Source organism: Podarcis tiliguerta (assembly GCF_965153285.1).
Source record: "Podarcis tiliguerta genome assembly, chromosome: 12".
Taxonomy (NCBI): domain Eukaryota; kingdom Metazoa; phylum Chordata; class Lepidosauria; order Squamata; family Lacertidae; genus Podarcis; species Podarcis tiliguerta.
Genome location: NC_139545.1, coordinates 15,364,963 through 15,384,824, shown reverse-complemented (window position 1 = coordinate 15,384,824; position 19,862 = coordinate 15,364,963). Strand labels below are relative to the sequence as shown.

At 42.6% G+C, this 19,862-nt stretch overlaps 1 protein-coding gene across 3 annotated transcripts in view; it reads right to left on the bottom strand.

The window, feature by feature from the left end:
• Window positions 1-2,177: 2,177 nt before the first annotated feature.
• The window catches only part of ZNRF2 (zinc and ring finger 2), a 55,239-nt gene continuing 37,554 nt past the window's right edge, over window positions 2,178-19,862 (bottom strand). Inside the window, exons 3-5 of one of the 3 annotated variants that reach the window (XM_083405205.1) lie at window positions 11,560-11,665; window positions 10,528-10,610; window positions 2,178-6,900 (exon numbers count right to left, since the gene is read on the bottom strand). In XM_083405205.1, the coding sequence (XP_083261331.1) occupies window positions 10,553-10,610; window positions 11,560-11,665 (164 nt within the window). In that variant the 3' untranslated portion in view covers window positions 2,178-6,900; window positions 10,528-10,552. Of the gene's footprint in view, window positions 6,901-10,527; window positions 10,611-11,559; window positions 11,666-16,371; window positions 16,445-19,862 lie in introns of those variants that run through there. The other 2 variants (XM_083405204.1, XM_083405206.1) reach the window with 2 other exon arrangements.

Genomic DNA, 19,862 nt, shown 5'->3' with positions numbered 1-19,862 from the left:
GAACTGTGGTGGGGTTGTGGCATTTTCAGCAAGGAGGGGAATTTAAAGATCAGAAATCAGCCTGTCGAGCAAACGAAAAGGTTTGTTTTATCCGAATGCAATTAAAAAAATTAATTTCTAATTATGCTAAGTTGCCTTGCGACAGCTTTCATATTACCTTTCTTCAAGCGGTGCAGAGGCTGAACATTTGCAGGCTTGCATTTAACAAACGGACAAGGAGTGAATCTTAACGAGTTGGCCCCGTTCACACAGAACGCTCCTCAACGAATTATTTTCTGCTAGGACTCTGTTTGGACAGACAACGGGGGAGAGATGAGAGGCACAGATGAGGCAGATGAACTGGAGATTGTGTAACATTCCTCACTAATCCCCAGCCAGCTCCTAGCTCCACCCATCCAGCTCCAATCGGATTCGGTTCTTGTGTGATCACATTGCCTCCTTGACAACAGAGCCTAGTGCAGCAAGCTATGGTCAGGAAACTTGGAAGGTGTCTAGCAAAACTGCTGCGCAAGGTTTGCAGAGCCTTTCTTAGAACAGATTCAAAATTATAGAACATAGAATTGAGAGTTGGAAGGGACTGCAAAGGTCTTCTGTTCCAAACTGCCTTCTACCAAGTTGGACCAGGTTGCTAAGCACCTGTTCTGACTCCTCTTCATGTTCTTTCCCAGCACTCTCTCTCTCTCTCTCTCTCTCATATATATTTAAATTAGACACTAGGAAGTGAATCTGGGGCCTTAATCCAGGGTTGGCTGCGATCCTAAAAACACAATGCTTACTGATTTAATAAACACTGCTAAAGCATGTGCTCTACTACTGAGCTATGATGACAATGACAATGACAATTATTATTATTATTATTATTATTATTATTATTAATTTATACCCTGCCCATCTGACTGGGTTTCCACAGCCACTAACATGCATAGGATTACACTGCTAAAGCATGTGCTCTACTACTGAGCTATGATGATGATAATGACGATAATAATAATAATAATAATAATAATAATAATAATAATTTTATTTATACCCTGCCCATCTGGCTGGGTTTCCACAGCCACTCTGAGCGGCTCTCAACAGAATATTAAAAACACAACAAAACTTCAGACATTAAAAACTTCCCTATACAGGGCTGTCCCCCAAAGGTACTAGACCAGGGGTCTATAGACCAGGCCCATGGGCCGGAAACGGCCCACAGAGACCGTTTAACTGGCCCACGAGCTGCCCCCAAACCAAACCGCCCTCTCGGCAAGTCCCCATGCGCTGCACTAAATCGGCGCAGTGTGGCGACTCTCTTCCGCGGCTCCGGAAATCGCTTCTGCGCAAGCCCAGACACCGGAAATTGCGTCTGCGCATGTCCGCGTCGCCATAAATCGCTTCTGCGCAGGTGCGATTTCCGGCATCTGGGCATGCGCAGACACGATTTCTGGCGTTGTGCTGCACTGGCCCACCCCACAGAGGTTCTCTGCGGGAGAGATCCGGCCCATGCCTGATAAGCCTTGCCAACCCCTCGAGTAGACAGTGTGGGCCCTTGGCATGGGGTGAAGGCAGGATTTGAATACCTGGAACTGATGGCAGAAATGGAGGGTAGTTACAGGGACCAAATCTCTCCATATGAACCTACTGGGACCCTGAGATCATCTTCTGAGGTCCTTCTGCATGTTCCTCCTCCACAAGAGATCCCGAGGTTGGCAACACGAGAACAGGGTCTTCTCTGCAGTGGCTCCCCGTTTGTGAAATGCTCTCCCCAGGGAGGTTTGTCTGCTGCCTTCATTATACATCTCTAAGTGCCAGGCAAAAATGTTCCTCTTTAACCTTGGCTTTGGCTGGCTGACATCCAATGCCCTTTAAAAATGTTTTGGCGAGGGGAGGGATTATTTTTATTATGCATTTTGTGCTTTTATATTGTGCTCTTATGTTGTGAGCTGCCCTGAGACCTGTCAGTATAGGGAGGTATACAAATTTAATAAATAATAATCGTAATTATAACTAAGCCATTGCCCCATAGCAGCTGGTGAATAGGGACCAGAATGAACTAGGGCGCAGTTGAAGATACACCCCACTTTTCCTTCATTACGTGTTTTTCTAACAGCGAAAATCCAGAAACACAACAGAAAATCAGAGAGTTCAGTTTCCTGTTTTAAAAAGCCCAGAAGACACCCAGTCATAATGGAAAGTGTGCTTCAATTTTTTTTATTAACTTCTTGTACATTATTTTACACAAATGGAATGTTAAAACATACAACCTAGATCAGTTAAAAAAGGGGTGGTGGAATCAATGATCATTTACCGGCAGACCAAGTACACGATGAACCTTTTAAAAAATCCTCATTTCCCCAAGCATACAAGCTCAATTAAAAAAGTTACAAACGTGTTACATTAGACGTCGCTAATTGCATTCTGGTATATTAGCAGGGTAAGGAAGGAAGACTTCTTGCCCACTGCCACTACCAAACGTTAAGCTGCGTCCTGCTCACAGTTCCATCTAACGTGTTGTGGAAATGAGTTAGTCCAAACAGCTGATTCATAGCGTGAACCTAATGGTTTGAAGAGCACACACTCTTGGTCAGTAGAGATAGTCCTGAATCGTTGCTTCGTAAAAACATAGCCTTCCAACTTAACTATCCTCAAATGCGCCTTCTAACTGCTTAGTTCCTCCCTGGCCATTCTTCAAATTATTCTTCTATCTTCTCAAAGCTGGGGAGATGGTGCAATCTTGCTTCATACATCAAAATAAAATATTTCAGTCCCTGCTTAATGAGTGCATCACTTATCCTGGTGGTTTGCATGCTATGCTTCAGAAAATACTGGGAAGTCTGTTAGATGTTCTACAATGAGAAGATAAGGGCAGAGAAGTTTTCTGTTCAGACACTGTTACCACCCACTATAAATCCTGGCCTACCATGAAGTTCTGGGTGTGTTAGAGGACATTCCCTCAGTTCGTCAGCAGGTGTGGTGAGGCCCGACGAGACTGGCCAGTACCTCATGTGAACTGTCTTAATACACTCTTTCAAAATTCTTTCCAAGGCACAGTGGCTCCTTGGTGGCAAAGAAAAGGGGGGGGGGGGGGGAGAGACAACAGAAAAAGGATTCCCTGAAGGTTTTCAGTTTGAAACCGCAGACCATACAATTTGTGAAGGAGCCACTTTTTGCAGCTTGCATGAACAATAGTTTGCCACTGACAATACTTAAAAGAGAAAAAGTGCAAATGTTTTGCCTAAGGTTTAAGGATTCAATGAGGATTCACTCCATACGCCTAGTTGTTTGATGCCTTCTGAATGATAAATCCACAGAATCTGGATACGTGGAAAATTCAGTATTGGGTATCTTTTGAGATGTTTTAGGGAAGTGCAAAGTAACCAACTACTTCATTTAAAAAGCCTCAACTTATTAGAAGGCCATCTTTAAAATATTTCCCTTTTCCCCCTATCACACTCCAGAACCAAAAATAGCCTCAAAAATGAGCAACAGCACCCATAACCCTCTGCATCTCTGCTTAACGTTTGTTCCAGTAGATCTAACATTTACCTCCATCAATCAGTCAACTAATATTGTAGCCAACTAATCTGGCTATTCATGTTTGCAGGCTGGAATGCAAAGCAAAATCTTTGCTGAAGCAACTTCTGAAACATTTAAACAGATGCCACATATATAAAGAACTAGACTGACAGCAAGCAAAGTCTGCACAACATTGATGCCATTTCTTTCAAACAGATAGGGATTCTTGCCTATTTGCAACTCAGAGACACAAAAAGTAGTACCAAAAGCAAGCCAATTTTCCAAATAAATGCTGGACACATGGGCAGCTTTGAGTCTTTAGCACTGCTTTGTATTACTTTTGCAGTTTCCACCACTGTGGCACGAAACATACCAATGTACTCTAGAGAATGCCTTCCAGCAGCCTGAGAATTTTCCAACAGCAGCAACTTACATTGTTTTGCTTCTGAACTGCAACCACAAATTTGGCCTCCTGACTGAGTTAATTGAGAACAATGCACTTCTGTCTTTTCAATATATCCAGCAGAACACAGAGCAGACACCGTACTTAAGAAACGAACCTGGCTGGCTGCACTTTGGAGCTTCTCAGTTTCATTGCACAGGGATGGATCAGAAGCCAGAGCCATCAAAAGAAAGCTGCTACTACTGGACACAAGGAAGTGGTTGGGCCAAAATGATTGAAAAAGCTCCTCCTCTGTCGAGATCTGTATAATGGAGTGCTAATTGAGGTCAACAAAAGAGTTTGCTCAAATAAAAGAGGCAGGGCAGAATAAGGCTCAAGACTGCAGTGTGCAATGACTTAGAAGGAGGAAGTAAGGAGGAAAGAGATTTGAAGCTTAAAGTCTAAGACAAGGAAGTATAAATAGCAAGTTATGCTATCAAGAAGATCAGCACTGAGATTAGCTCATTGGCAATGCAGAGTGGGGACTTTCCATACCAGCATGTCTGCTTGACAAAGCAAAATCGTATCTGGAAAATCCCACTCTGGCTCAAAACCAGCCAAGGGAATAAATGACAGTAAAAGACACGTTTCTTCCTTTTCTTTTCTTAAGTGTACTGGAGTAAAGCAAGCAATATAAACATATATTTCTGGACCCACCTACTTTTTTGTAAGGAATGGAATAAAAGCTTTTGAGGCCTCAATGGAAAAAGGTACTTCAATTAATAGACACGTGAAGAAACCCGACTGAAAAATGCCCTGTCTGAAATATTCACATTCCAGGGCCATTTACAAATTACATGGAATCAAACTCCAGGTTACTCAAGAGTCACAGCCAATCCTGGCTCCCTGATATATGAATAGGCATATTGATTAACTCTTCCTCCTAAGAGCTCCTGTATACCAGTGTTACATGTACATCCAAAAATGTAAAGTACCAACAGGACACTGGCAAGGTGGAGAACGATAAGTTAGTGCAGAAAATCACAAGTACATTTACATTTAAATTACTGCCTTGCTTATATTGTCCCAACCTCAGTGTCTGGTACCAGCAGTAATGATCCCTGAAAAAAAAATCATTGAATCCCAGCAGCTGCAGCAGAAGATCTGATTTAAGTTCAAGGGAGGGAAAGTCCCTGAACGGTACGACACAGTGCTGTTACATGAGATGGAGACATAATTTAAAGCCAATGAATGCAAGTCTTTACTGTCAGAAGGTAAAAAGAACTTGAGATACCAGGAAGGAGTAACAGGCTGCCTACAGGCTAATAAAACTCTTTTCTCTCTATCCAATATCCTAAAGCTACAAGAAACCACCATATTGCTTCCTTTCATTTGACAGAAGTAGGTATTGGGTGGCAAAGACAGGTTGCCTTGCAAGGTGGGGTGAGGGAGACATTTGCAGGGCAGACATAGAAGTGGGCTACTTAACCCTTCTCCATTTGCCACTTTTTTGGGTGGGGAGGGGGAGTCTGAACAGAAGCATAATTTAATTCTTAAGAACAAAATAATGTGAAATACATCTTATTTTTTGCTATATAAACATGTGAAAACTTTCAATCACCTTTATTCAACGCTTTTGTTACAAACTTTACAAGGTACTTTTAACAGCTTCCAAAACGGGTCCCTTTTTTTGTGTGGAAACAGATATATTCTTAACAGCTCACAATTTTACTTAGTGAGCTTCTTCCCTACCCTATCCCATACCCCTCATTTTTCAATTTATGGTAAGCCACAGTAGTGTAAAGTTTTATCGGTTCAAGAAATATAGGTGGTTCCTTCAAATGTATGCTCACAGTTATGTATGTTTAAACCCATTTATATCAATGGGATGAAGGATGAGCAATTGGGTACAGAATTATAGCTACTGTCAAAAGCCTGGCTAACAGCACTGAACATGAACTACTATGATCTGCCACTGAGACAACCTTGAATAATAATAATTAAAAAAACCAGACAAATGTCAATCCAGGTCCCCATCCCCATGAAATGTATCACTTTGCCCACCTTTGTGACTACTCAGCTAGAGAGAAACAGCCTGGAGATTAAAGTAGTACAAGAAAATAACTACCTGAAACATGTTTAAAAAATACCCGTTAAATTACCTTAACTGGCAGCACTTGAGATGGTAATTCTTATTTCCCTATAATTTATTTTAAAAAATATTGCATAGCTGCTAAATTATGCTCTCTCTCTCTTTTCTTTTTTAAGTTTTGCTGCTGCGTTGATATCCACAAGCAGTAAAGGTGAATTTTAGTAAATGAACACAGTATGCGGATTTCAATTAACTCTATAGCCTGATCAACGACGTCAATTAATGATCTGCCTTGATTACATTTTGCTCTTTGGGCTGCACTCTGGCAAAGCTTTACTTAAAAAATAAAAATCCTAAGTCAAGGAATGTTGCATTCTTTCACAGAAAAAATGTGAACAGCAGAAAGGGTGCAAAATTTCATGAGGAAGTTCACACCGCTTAACTGTATGTACTTCATAGATTGCCTTTACCCCCAATCCCAAGCTCCTGGTACACAGTGGGAGTGAGGCGGATTCCAACTCCAAAATGGCATTTTCCTTGTACAATGTCCCAGAATCTTGATCCGGAGCACACTGCTTCCATTCAAGAAAGAACATGAGAACAAACTGCTTCTGTAGACAGTTTTCTTTTTTTAAAAAAAATTAAAATTAAAATGAAAGTTAGTAACTTTGGCCTGTAGATACAAAATGTTGTCCGTAAAGTCTGTGGGAAGAGGACTTTTCCAGGATGTGCAGCATTTTCAAGAATCCCTGTGTCTCCTTTAAGCTGAGTGTCGGTACACTGAGCTTCCAGCTTCGCATCACTTGTCCCGTGTCGTGTTCCATCTCCCTCTTAACTTTCCAGTACAAAGTGAACAGAAGTCCAGTCTCACGTCGGCATCTGAAGATGGAACGCCAAATCCTTTACACGTGATGATCAGTGTGAGAGACTAGAAAGAAATTCACAGAGAAGGAAGTTAACTTTCTTGGAAATGGAGTGTGTTCTATAAACAGCAGTTTGGGGTTTTTTCGGGGGGGGGGGGGAGTATGAGTCTCTCTGGACACCACTTAAAAATAAATTGCCCTTGTGTGTATAAACAGCCATAAGAACCAGCTGATACTGAGAAAACGATTCACTTGTATTTATCCTGTAATAGTGGTGTATTGGGGATTTTGAGAAGGAATACTTTTCTCCTTGGCATTTCCCATAATTTACCACCAAGATGTGCTACCCCGTCCCACATACAGTGGTACCTCAGGTTAAGTACTTAATTTGTTCTGGAGGTCCGTTCTTAACCTGAAACTGTTCTTAACCTGAAGCACCACTTTAGCTAAGGGGGCCTCCTGCTGCCACCGCGCCGCCGGAGCACGATTTCTGTTCTCATCCTGAAGCAAAGTTCAGGAGGGACTATTTCTGGGTTAGCGGAGTCTGTAGCCTGAAGTGTATGTAACCTGAAGCGTATGTAACCTGAGGTACCACTGTACAGAGCAGCAGGAAGCCAAACCCTTCTGCGTTTCATATGATGGCAGGAGGAAGGAGAAATAAGAAGGAAGCAGCCACGCAAATTCTCCCCACTATTGCCCACCATTTTCTCAGCGCCCATATGATGTATCTGGGCTTGGCCAAAAAGTAGTGAGCTCCATAACTCATTTGGGCGTGAAAACTTCTTTTGTTCTTGGACTACCTAAGCAGGAGAGAAACCTGCTCTGCAAGCAATGCCAAGCCAAATATGCCCAAGTGAGTTGTTGCAAATTTAGAAAATTTGTCCCTCCTACTGATCCTGCAGTTGCCATCTTAGTGCTATATGTGAGCCCAGGCTTGTGGTTTGTCTTGGTCCAAGCAAACCACAAGCTGTAATCAGAGTTAGCTCTTGGCTTCCAGAAGCTGAACCATGGTTTGGCTTAGCTATATGTGCAAGCCCAGGCTTGTAGCTGGTCTTGCTCCAAACAAACCAGCTACAAGCCTGGGCTTGCACATATAGCTAAGCCAAACCATGGTTCAGCTTCTGGAAGTACAGCAGCAGCAGGACTGGCTGAAGAGCAAAGAGGCTGTGATTTTCTAAACATGCACCTGCATGCTTGCTTGTTCATGCCAAACCATAGTTTGGCATAGCATTATGTGTGAATTGAGCCACCTTTTATCACAATGCACTAGTATTTCAATACTGTATTAACTTGTTAACAACAGAAATGGCTTGAGGCTCAGGGAGTACCATATTTTTCGCCCTATAGGACGCACTTTTCCCCCTCCAAAAATGAAGGGGAAATGTGTGTGTGTGTCTCCTATGGTGCGAATGCAGGCTTTCGCTGAAGCCTGGAAAATGAGAGGGGTCAGGAAGCTATCTGCAAGCTGTGAGAGTCTGGCGCGAAGTCCCACGGCTTGCGGAGAGCTGCCTGCATCCCAAAGCCTGGGGCACGCTGAGGTCCGCAAGCCGTGGGAGAGCTGCGCGACTTCGGGCAGATATCCGCAAGCCTGGGGAGACCGGCACGACTTCCCGCCGGGTTCCCTAGGCTTGCGGATAGCAGCCTGTTCTGGGGGCTGGGGTCGGGGGAAGCTCAGGCCTAGGGGGGGGGGAAATAAATTTTTTTCTTTGTCCTCCCCCCCCCCCAAAAAAACCCTAGGTGTGCCCTATGGGCCAGTGCACCCTATGGGGCAAAAAATACGGTATTTTTAAATGGCAGTACCCATCATTCAGTGCCACAACTCCTCCCCACTCCCACCACATCTGTATTGTGGTTTCTAAAATGACTGAAGAATGCAGAAATAGTAGATGAAACCTGGTAAATAGTAAAAAGGGGGCAGGGAAGGAAAAAGAAAGGGCCTTCTTTGATCAAGGCTATGATGATTAACAATCAAGAGACCATATGAGTAACACTATGGGCACAGTGAGACTTTTCATTATACATTTCCATTAAACAGACATTCATTGTGGGACACAAAAAATCCATTTCTGAAAAATTAATCAAGCTTCAAGAGCAATTTTGTGAGGGCTGTTGTTCAGGGTGCGTGTAGAGAGGAAAGCCTTCCTGGTACCTGCGAGCCTAAAGGAGTTATCTGTATTGTGCGCCAACTGAAATAACTTGACAGAAATGCCAACAGGCATTTAAAAATACGAAGTTTAGAAAGTATTGCTGCCCCTTCCACCCTGCTCTATCACAGTTGTGGTTTTCAAGTTTTAAAAAAATATGCCTGAAATATGACACACAATATTTTTTCCTTGTGGGGATAAAGTCATGAAAAAGATGTTACTGAATAGTAACATGTCTAGTTCCAGCAAGTCAGAACTGAATATGCTAAGAGACAACTCTTTAAAGAGCATCTCAAATGGCACCAATTGCTGGTCTACAAAGGGCAAGCCAGACTGTCCTGTTCCACATTGCTTAATGCCTGGTGAAAAGAGCCTACCACTGTCATTACCAAGCATTAGGCACTAAGATGCTAAGTGCTACATCTGGGAACACACAGGGTAAGAACTGGTGTCTGAATGGTGCAGATAATGCCTTTATAAAGTGTTTGCCATAGCAGGGCCGCCATTTATTTACATGCCACTTCAGGCAGCAAAATGTCTTGGGCCTGCACTGCTGCCCAGAATGGTAAGATGGCTCCAGCAGAATTGGATTAATAATAATAATAATAATAATAATAATAATAATAATAATTTTTTATTTATACCCCGCCCTTACCGGTTTAGAATACCGGGCTCAGGGTGGCTAACAACAAATTTAAAACACTTAATTATAATATGACATAGAAGCAGCATAAAATACAGTATAAAAGCATGAATGACAATAAAATTTGAAGTTCAAAAATCAATTTGGGGAAAATCCATCCAATAAACATTAGTCACCAGGGCTAGCTGGCTGAATTAGTCCTACTTGGGCCAGCGAGGAGGCCAGGGGAGAATTAGCTGTGGGGTCCCAGAGTGGGTAATCTTCATAAAAGAGGAGGGGGAGGGAAGAGAAGGAAAAGATCAGGCTGAATTCAAATTAAAGGCCAGGCGGAATAGCTCTGTCTTACAGGCCCAGCAAAAGGAGGTTAAATCCTGTAGGGCCCTAGTCTCATGGGACAGAGCATTCCACCAGGTCGGAGCCATCACCGAAAAGGCCCTGGCTGAGGATAGTCTGACTTCCTTAGGGCCCTCTAAACTATGGTTATTCATGGACCTTAGGGTCCTCTGCGGTGCATACCAAGAGAGGCGGTCCCGTAAATACGAGGGCCCTAAGCCTAAAGTAGTAACAAAGGTGGTTTATCGGGTTAAGGCAGGAATTTCTCGACACAAAAATCCCCATGGCAAGAGTAAGGAGCAGATGGTTCAGGCTGCAAGGATTCAGCATTCATCCCCATCATCAGTGACAGGATCGATGTTCTGAAGTCTCTAGCATATGCAAGAATCAAATACATTTAACAACTCCGTCCAATCCCAGAAGTTATTGTGCCAATGTACCATTAAGAAAAGTAGCTGGAGCAAAAGGTTATTGGAGCACTAGAACTCATGTTGTGCTACAGCCAGATATTGAAAGCTACTCAGCTTTATAGATTGGTCTTTGGGGACAGCAACCTATATGACAGTAGTTACCTACACAAAACAGGAAACTCTGACGTTAATCTGAGGGATGTTCAGGACAAGATCTGTTTACTTCAAACCATTCGTCTATGCATCTATGAGAGAGAGAGACAGAGAGAAGAATTATTTCTTTACTGCAGCTGAAACACAAAGAGAAGTTTGCTTATCAGTCAGCTCCACGGAAACAGAATTTTTTCTTCTTCAAGTAAATGCTTTCTTTATAATGAAAGTATCATGTTAACTAGGGCAATCATTCAGAAATGGTTAACAGACTTGTAACTGATTAATCAATCAAAAAGCTATATACAGTGGTGCCTCGCAAGACGAAAAGAATCCGTTCCGCGAGTCTCTTCGTCTAGCGGTTTTTTCGTCTTGCGAAGCAACCCCATTAGCGGATTAGCGCTATTAGCGGCTATTAAAGGCTTAAAGGGATTAGCAGATTAGCTGCTAAAAGGCTATTAGCAGCTTAGTGCCTTAGAAAAAGGGGGTGGGGAGCGAAAAAAAATAGCAGGAACTCGCAAGACATTTTCGTCTTGCGAAGCAAGCCCATAGCAAATTCGTTTTGCGAAGCACCTCCAAAACGGAAAACCCTTTCGTCTAGCGGGTTTTCCATCTTGCGAGGCATTCGTCTTGCAGGGCACCACTGTATTGGAAAACCTCAGTAAAGGCGTCTTTTTGAGGGTCCTTGCATACTATGAAGTAAGATTTCCAAAGAAAAACAATTAAGAGGAAAAGTAAATATGCTGAGGGGATAAGCTCTAGAAATTCCACCTTGTCAAATCTCATTTTTAAATGCAAATCTATTAAAATTATTTCAGTGAATTATTAGAATGGTTAAGTGGAACAGATTCCTCCCAGGAGGTTGTGGACTCGCCTTCCTTAGAGGTTTCTAAGCAGAGGCTGGATGGCCACCTGTCATGGATACTTTAGTTGAGCGTCCTGCCTTGCAGGGGGTTGAACTAGATGACACTTTGGGTCCCTGCCAACTCCACAATTCTATGATTCCAAGTCCCAGCTGCTGAATTCTGTTTCGCGTGTACTTACCCTTTATGATATATGCATAGACAAGGCAATCGTGCTATTGTATCCCCTTGCTGCAGCTCTTCCAGGCATATTGCACACTCCCCAGCATCTTTACTCAGCACATCCTCTACAGACACAGGCAAAACACAACAGAGACAAAAAAAACATATATTTCATTCCCAGTATTGACAATATCCTTTAAAGAAATGGCAAGGAAGATGAGATCTATCACGTTTAACATTCAATGAAGTTAACAGTCACAAAATCAAATCATACTGTGGTTTGATTTAGTCTAATGGAATACTGTTGTGAAACAAGCTACTGGAATGTAGGGCTGAAGATTACAATACCTCACATGCTTGTGCAGATAGAAAACAACAAGGAAGACCTGCATCAAAGCTTTCCAGCCAGTCAGCCAGCCAGCCATGCCCTCTTCCAGTAAACTCCAATGCATCCCACGCTCTCCCAGTTTTCCACCCTTGAACAGTTAGACAGCATTCTGTGACCACTAAGCATGCTTGGTCCTCACAGGCTCTTTTGGGGTTTTCCACCTCTTAGGGATTTCTTCCAAAGCCTTTTTGTGTGTGTGGGGGGGGTGTTGCTTGGGGGTTTCTCCCCAAGCCTACCAACCTTCGTGTTCTAAATTGATGGTACCCACTTGGCTACTAAGGATCCACACTTGGAAAATGAGTTATTTATGATGGTATAAAATATATTTCAACTCAGATATAGACAGAAAATAATATAAATGCTCTCTCAGCCTTCCCCATAATTCAAAGATCAATATTTATAGTATATACCTCCTTACGGAGCAGAGACCTTTATCACCTGAAGCCTGAACATGGGAAAGAAGCACCTCTGACATACTAGATTCTGTACATCCCTACTGCTGAAGTGGTGATCATAAAAAGTAATTAAACATCAACACTAGATACACCCATTCGCTTCCAGATTGCAAGTTGTGCAATATGGTTTCCAGATGGCATAGGGTTGGACAAAACCTGAGGCAGAATTTCTGCAGAATAAGCCCATGCGCTTGATTTCTGCAGCTTTACCTCACCAGAGTTCGCTCAAACTGGCAGAGGTTTGCCAGAGCCAACCACTACTCCTGCGCTGAACCTGGAAAGCAGTGTTCCACGGGCACCACCTGCCAGGCTTTCGAAGCAGCTGATGAATGTGAAAGAGGTTTAAATTCTGCACAGCATTGCCAATTTTGGATTAAATTGTGCTGAGTGCCTATCCATGTATGCTGCACCTAGAAACTGTCTCTTACAAGAAGTGGATTGGCCTTGCCTTCTGCCTTTGCAAGCTAGGGATGGCTAAATCTATGCCTGCCATATCTAAATAACAAGGATATTCCAGAACCAGTGTGACCCTCCCTTTCCCCTTGCAATCCATGTCCATTTCCACTTGATTATAAGTTCAAAACCAGCTCCAGAATTTGGAGGCATCTCTTTTTGTGGAGTGAAAATGAGTTCTGATGGTGTAAAACCAAAGGCATGTGACAACACGCCATAATTTAATTTCAACGTAGGTTATGAATGATGGCACATAGATACCTTAAATGGTTTTCTTCCACTGAAGAAGCAGAAACTAGAAGTTTACAACTTCTTAACTAATGAAAGAGTAAAAAGTTTGTAAGTTATTCATTCAACTGAATAACCTTTCAAGCATGCTCTCTATTTGACCAGACAAAAACAGCCAAGAAGGGGTTCCTCCCACCCAAATTGAGCATTTGCTTAGTAATTTACTACTAGTAGTGGAGACAATGATCCCCCAAACGGGGATATTTTTGTAGGTGACAAAGCTGTAATACCAATGCGACAACAATTCTGTGATGAATCCTTTGAATTAATGTCAAGATTTACTATAAACTGATCTCTCTGTGTTGAGATACAAATCAGTAAGGAAAAATCAGAATTGCTAATTCTCTCCACAGAACTAGGGCTTGAAACAAATTCTTATTTGTTCCTGCGAAATCTTTATGAAATACTTTTCAGGCAATTTCAGTATGCTACATGAAAGGTAACAGATCCTCCTATTTCCACAGTATGAAGAATTCGCAGAAGCTGGTCAAATTAAAATGTCCCCAGTTTATAAGAAGCAATTTCTACCTATACTGGCATGGTTTTATGAACCTCCTGTTTCTAGTCAATAATTAAAACATGGATTGCATTCACATGTAACACTAAACCACAATTTAGCACTATGTCAACATGCCTGAATGGGCCCGAGCCAAGCACTGGGCTTACATGCTCCATTCTGTACTCCTCTTCCCAAATAGCTAAGATAATAATTTTGGTAGTGTTTCGTTTTAGTTGGTAGGATCCTGGTTTAAACATACACGTTGGTAAGTTTCATACTATGCCAACTTGAAACCAAGTTAGCTTATTACAACACAGTCGTATCTTGGTTTTCGAAAAGCTTAGTACTCGAATGTTTTGGCTTCCGAACATCGCAAACACCGAAGTGACTGTTCCGGTTTGTGAACTATTTTTGGAAGCCAAATGTCCAACGGGGCTTCTGAGGCTTCCGATTGGCTGCAGGAGCTTCCTGCAGCCAATCAGAAGCTGTGCTTTGGTTTCCGAACGTTTTGGAAGTCGAACGGACTTCCGGAACGGATTCCATTCGACTTCCAAGGTACAACTGTAATTAGATTATTTGTTTGAATACACAGTAAGGCTGGGGTTAATTAAAGCATAACTAAACTCTGCCAAAGTAACCCTGGCCCTACAGGAGAAGGAGCACACAACCCTGGCAGTTCACTTGTGCTGGTCCGAACTCATCTAACACTAAAGCAGGGGTGAGGAACCTCCAGACCGCAGGCCAAATTTGGCCTACATCCCAAATTGGCCAACTAAGCTGTTTTCCTAAAACCACGCCCATCATGCTCATGGGTACAGATGTGGCTGGAATGGCTGCGCAATCTAACTTCCCATGGGGAAACTGGATTGTGCAGCTGATCCCTGCAGAAAGCAGCTTTTCTGGCCCTTTGCTCAACTCTTGGGAAACACAGAGCTTGCCATGTGCTTTGCACAGCATTTCCCAAGCACCCAACAGCCAGTTGTTTGGCTATTGGCCTGGCAAAGTTGGACTGTGGTGATGGAGACAGATAAAAATCTGGTCCACCAGGTCAAAAAGTTTCCCCACCCCCTTGCACTCAGCCATGATCTAAAATTATCGCAATCCAGCCAGTTGGCAGGGTATGAACTCCAAGCTTTTGTGGGATACTTAAAAACCAAGGGAAACCTGATTGGCTTGGACAGCGAGGCCTAAGTGTCTTATGCCTACACTATGAAGAAGCTCACTTTGTTTTAACGATTGATTCACTTGGCACTTTAAAGGCATCTTCTCTAAATATTTATTTATCTAATTTACCGTATTTTTCGCTCTATAAGAGGCACCAGGCCACAAGACGGACCTAGTTTTTGGAGGAGGAAAACAAGAAAAAAAATATTCTGAATCTCAGAAGCCAGAACAGCAAGAGGGATCACTGCGCAGTGGAAACAGCAATCCCTCTTGCTGTTCTGGCTTCTAGGATAGCTGCGCAGCCTGCATTCGCTCCATAAGACGCACACACATTTCCCCTTACTTTTTAGGAGGGAAAAAGTGAGTCTTATAGAGCAAAAAATACCGTATATGTCGCCCTACATCACAAGATCCCAGGGCTGTTCACAAGATAAAAGATGCTGAATTTTCTGTCCAATCCCCAATCACCTCTGAGCCTCATCCTGGCAGGCTTTGAGCTTGCACAATCCACTGTTATGAAGGCATAATTTTTAGAAGCATCTTTAAAATTCAAGTCTCGTTTCAGATCAAATTGATGTAAGCACCTAATGCATTTACAGACTTTCCCACAAAGAGCCATTTCCACAAGTCTACTCTACCGTCTCCACGGCGGCCAGATAAACTAAGACTCACATACCACAAGGCTCTCCTCAGTCTCCTCTTCTGCATAGCAAATGCTGTCACCGTAACATTGACGTACAGAGAAACTATACCCTAAGCAACTGCTTGGAGTGAATCAATGCCAGATTCTGAGCCCAACCCAATCATCCCTGGTTTATCACCAGTGTGGCATGATAAATGCAAAGAGAACATGACACACAGAGAGAACAAAGTCGTACATGAACCTTGGAGCAAACCAATTTGTACTGCTGTGGAGGTTTCCATAACTGCCATGATATCACTACCTGCTGCCACAAGGCAACCCAGACTGTGCAGACAGCATTAGTCACACCCTTGCTTAGCAAGATCTATGATAAAGAAATAGAAGCCCCAGAGTTCTCTCCTACATCTGACCTGGCCTTGCTTAAACCAACTTCAGGTTCAGCTGCTTACAGTGGAGGCTAGTTAGACATAACTTATTATATGCTTTGATATTTAGTAGTTGGGTATGTAAAGATTTTACCACTGGAGAAAAGGAGATAGCTACTTAAAGGCCAATCAATTAAATGCTGCTTGTGCGTCAGTGAACTCAATATACTAGGTGCTTCTGTAGACATTTATATCAAGTCTGGAATCAGTAGCTTTCATGCACCCAAAATGCAAAATAAAAAGCTCTTCTTAGTAAACGTCTATACTAATGTAGGTCAAGGCAGCATGAGTAAAGCAGACAGCAAAACAAAAGCCTGTTATCTGCAATATATATTGGTTTTAATGAAAGCATCCAACAGGATTCCATGCTCTGCTCCATAACAGAAATATTTGCCATTCAGACGAAGCATCCAAAACAATTCATCTGTTTCAGTGGAAATGGGGGCGGAAAGGGGGAGGGAAGGAGAGAGACAGACAAGCACTACAACTTGACTGATGAAAGATCAGGCATGTTACCTGAATACTTTTTTGTTCTTGAACCCTCAATGATAGCAGACCATCACAAAAGCAGCACACAATGTGCACTCCCCTAGAAAAATCAAGAGTGATAATAGATTTTATTTTAGTAATAGTACAGAAGCCGCCGAGAATAAAATGCTATTCCTTGGCCAGTGACAGTTGCCCTAAGTTGCAGAGATACTTCTAATTTCCATAACATGTAGATGTTTTTTAAGTGCCTGACATTTTGACACCCCCCCCCCAAAAAAAACTTCATCTCCTTTGTGCTTATTTTACATGCCAGGGCAAGCAACAATGGACTCAAGTGCTTAAGTCCTCAAAGCAGAACTCTATTGCATGCAAAGAAAAGAGAGAAACTTAATAAAGTGTGTGTAAAATTAGTGAGAAAGCTTGTTGTTGTTGTTTTTAATTATGTACTGCAGTCACTGATACTGGTAAATTAAGCAAACATCTTGTATGTCAAGTCGATTTCATACAAATATAATTTGACAATGATCAAACCAATCTTAAAATCTGATACATTAGTCAATTGTAAAACAATGCAAGTGGCATAGCCTAATGAAAGTTATAACATACGGAAGAATCTAAGAAGAGCCTGCTGCAACAGGCAAATGGCACTTCCAGTCCGGCAGCCAGTTCTCAGAGTGCCAAATTAATACCTATCGGAAGCCCACAAGCAGGACCCAAGCTAAAGAACACTCTCTCCTCCTGAAATTTCCAACAACTGGCATTCAGCAGCATTCTGTCCCCAACCAAGCTATGGCAAGAAGCTCTGGATGTTTTGATTTTACTCTTAACGAAGGACAAGCTTCAAACCTGTCTGTAGTTTTATTTTTACACATTTAGCAAGACTTCAATATGGCTGTTAACAATGCATTTTCTTCCCGGTAAGTCAAGGGATTGTGATGAGTTAATACGGTCATGCTTGCCTCAACCTCTCTTTGTTGGCATGTGTACCTGTAGAACCGTACCTCCCAAAATAGGGTGTTATTTATTCTTGCCTTTCAATCAAATGACCCTAAGTTAGGATCTTACGTTTTCATTTGAGGGGCTCTATAAGCACACATCCAAAGTAGACATTTACAGCAAACACATGGAGAGCAGAGTAGGGTGGACTCTAGGAGGTGGCCAATGCTGCATGTAATCATTGTTCTTAGGATGTTTACCCATTCTGAGTGCTTACACAGAGCAAGAGGCATGATGAAGATGGGAATACCAATAGAAAAGACATATGACTGCCCTGAAAGTTTTAGACCTCAACAAATAAAGCACTAAAGCACTTCACAAAAGAAAAATGGTTTGCGTACATGAAGACCAAAATTCAAGCCTTAGCATCTCCAATTAAGGGTCCAGGCAGGTCTGAATAATGTCTCTACCTTAGACCTTGGAGGGCCAGCCATGTTAGACAGTACTGAGCTACACACATCACTGGGCTGATTCAGGGCAAAACAGTTCTAGCACCTTATAGACAAACCAGTGTACTTGCAGAACAAGCTTTTGTAGTTTGAAATAACCCCTCTTCACTGTCACTTGGTAGGCACTGTTAAGCCCTCAGGTGTCATAGCTGTCTTCACTGTGAGAGTTACACCAAGGTTTGGCTTAGCATGTCATCTGAGCCCAGGCTAGTGATTTGTCATGAGCTGTAGCCAAGATTTGTTCTTGGTTTACAACTTGTGGCTTGCCTGGAGCAAGACAAATCAGGTGCCTGGGTTCAGACAATGCACTAAACCAAACTGTGGCTTGGTTCAGAGCAGCGAGACCAGAGGAAGAACAAAGCAGCTGCGAGCCACAATCTCCTCTCTGGGAGCCTGCACCAAGTCATGGTTTCATTTAGCGTTGCACGGAAACCAAGTCAATATGCATCTGTGAGGGGAAGTAGCTACGAAGGCAGAAGCTAAGGCAGCACCCACGTTCAGAGTCCTAACCACTAAGATACTGACACGGGTGGGTGATCTGATCCTCCTAGAGAGAAGACTTTTAGGGGTGTTTACAGGAAACCAAAAGCACTGAAAACATGCACAAGGGATCCATGCTAGCTAGTCCAGTCCTACCCCCAATGTCCATGACAGCCATGTCCCTCACAGCCAGGTGTGGGGCTCCTCAATATATGGGGGAATACTGAGTAATTGCAGTAGTAGAATGTGTGTGTGTGGTAATAAGTAGGTTTCCAACAAATGGGGGTACATGGGGGGCTCCCCTTGGTCTGGACTCTGCTTCATCTGTTGCAGAATATGGAGGCTTGCGGGGGTAAACTGCTGCCAGGACATAAAACCTGGCTTGTAGGATTTTCACCGACTGCCACTCCGCTACTGGATCAAATTCAAGGCATTGCCACTGTAAGATCCTTTACAACTCAGGACCAGGTTACTTGAGAGACAACCTCATGCCATATATACTAAGTGGGTCGCTGCTGACTTCGGAAGAGCTTCTCCTTCAAGTTCCAAAGATATCAGAAGCCCACTCCACAGTAACTTGGAGCAGGCTACACCAGTTTTGTAGAGCGGTATTCCTGTCACGTTATATGACAAACACACACTGTACTTTCTGGAAGCTATTGAATATATTCTTGTTCAAGGAAGCTTTGCAGCTAGATGGACAGCTCTCTGGCTGCTTAGGATTTGCTTGTGTTGTTTTTATTGTATTTTGTATATCACCTTAAGGTATTTGTGCTGAAGGTGATTAAATAAAACGAAAGCAGTAGCACCAGAGTGTCCCATTGAATGAACTAGTCCAGGCTCAGATTGACTAATGGAAAGGAAACACTTGGGAAATTCTACTAGGAATTCAACTCACCATTGTTGTGAGCCCGGACCAGTTTATTAACAAGTAATTTTCTAGACACTACGGTGGAAAAACATTATGGACATAAGTACCCTCTGTTGGAAACCTACTGACAACTATATATATCTACATGTTTTTGTGTAGAACTGCCTCTGTTCTGACTCACAACTAAAGGATTGACACCAGGTGTTTCAGTCTGCAATACCCATCCAGTGAAATAGAAGTTCCACAGAGTTGTATCCAGAAATAAATCTACTACAGGGCAGACCTAGAAGAGGAAAATGAATGCTACTTGCCACCCAAGTAAAACGTAAGGTGCCACAAAAAAGTTGTTAATGCATTATACAGTGGTACCTCAAGTTACAAACACCTCAGGTTACAAACACTTCAGGTTACAAACTCCGCTAACCTGGAAGAGTTACCTCGAGTTGAGAACTTTGCCCCAGTATGAGAACAGAAATCGTGTGCTGGCGGCGCAGTGGCAAGAGGCCCCATTAGCGAAAGCATGCCTCTAGTTAAGAACCATTTCAAGTTAAGAATGGACCTCCAGAATGAATTTAGTTTGTAACTAGAGGTACCACTGTAGTTTAAAAATTTCACAATGGAGCTTCCCCTTTTAAGTTGTTTTGTTGAAAATGGGGACCAATAGGAATAGATGTAATCCTGCAAGTTCTGAAGTATTTGAATGTAGACTTGCTATGGTAAAA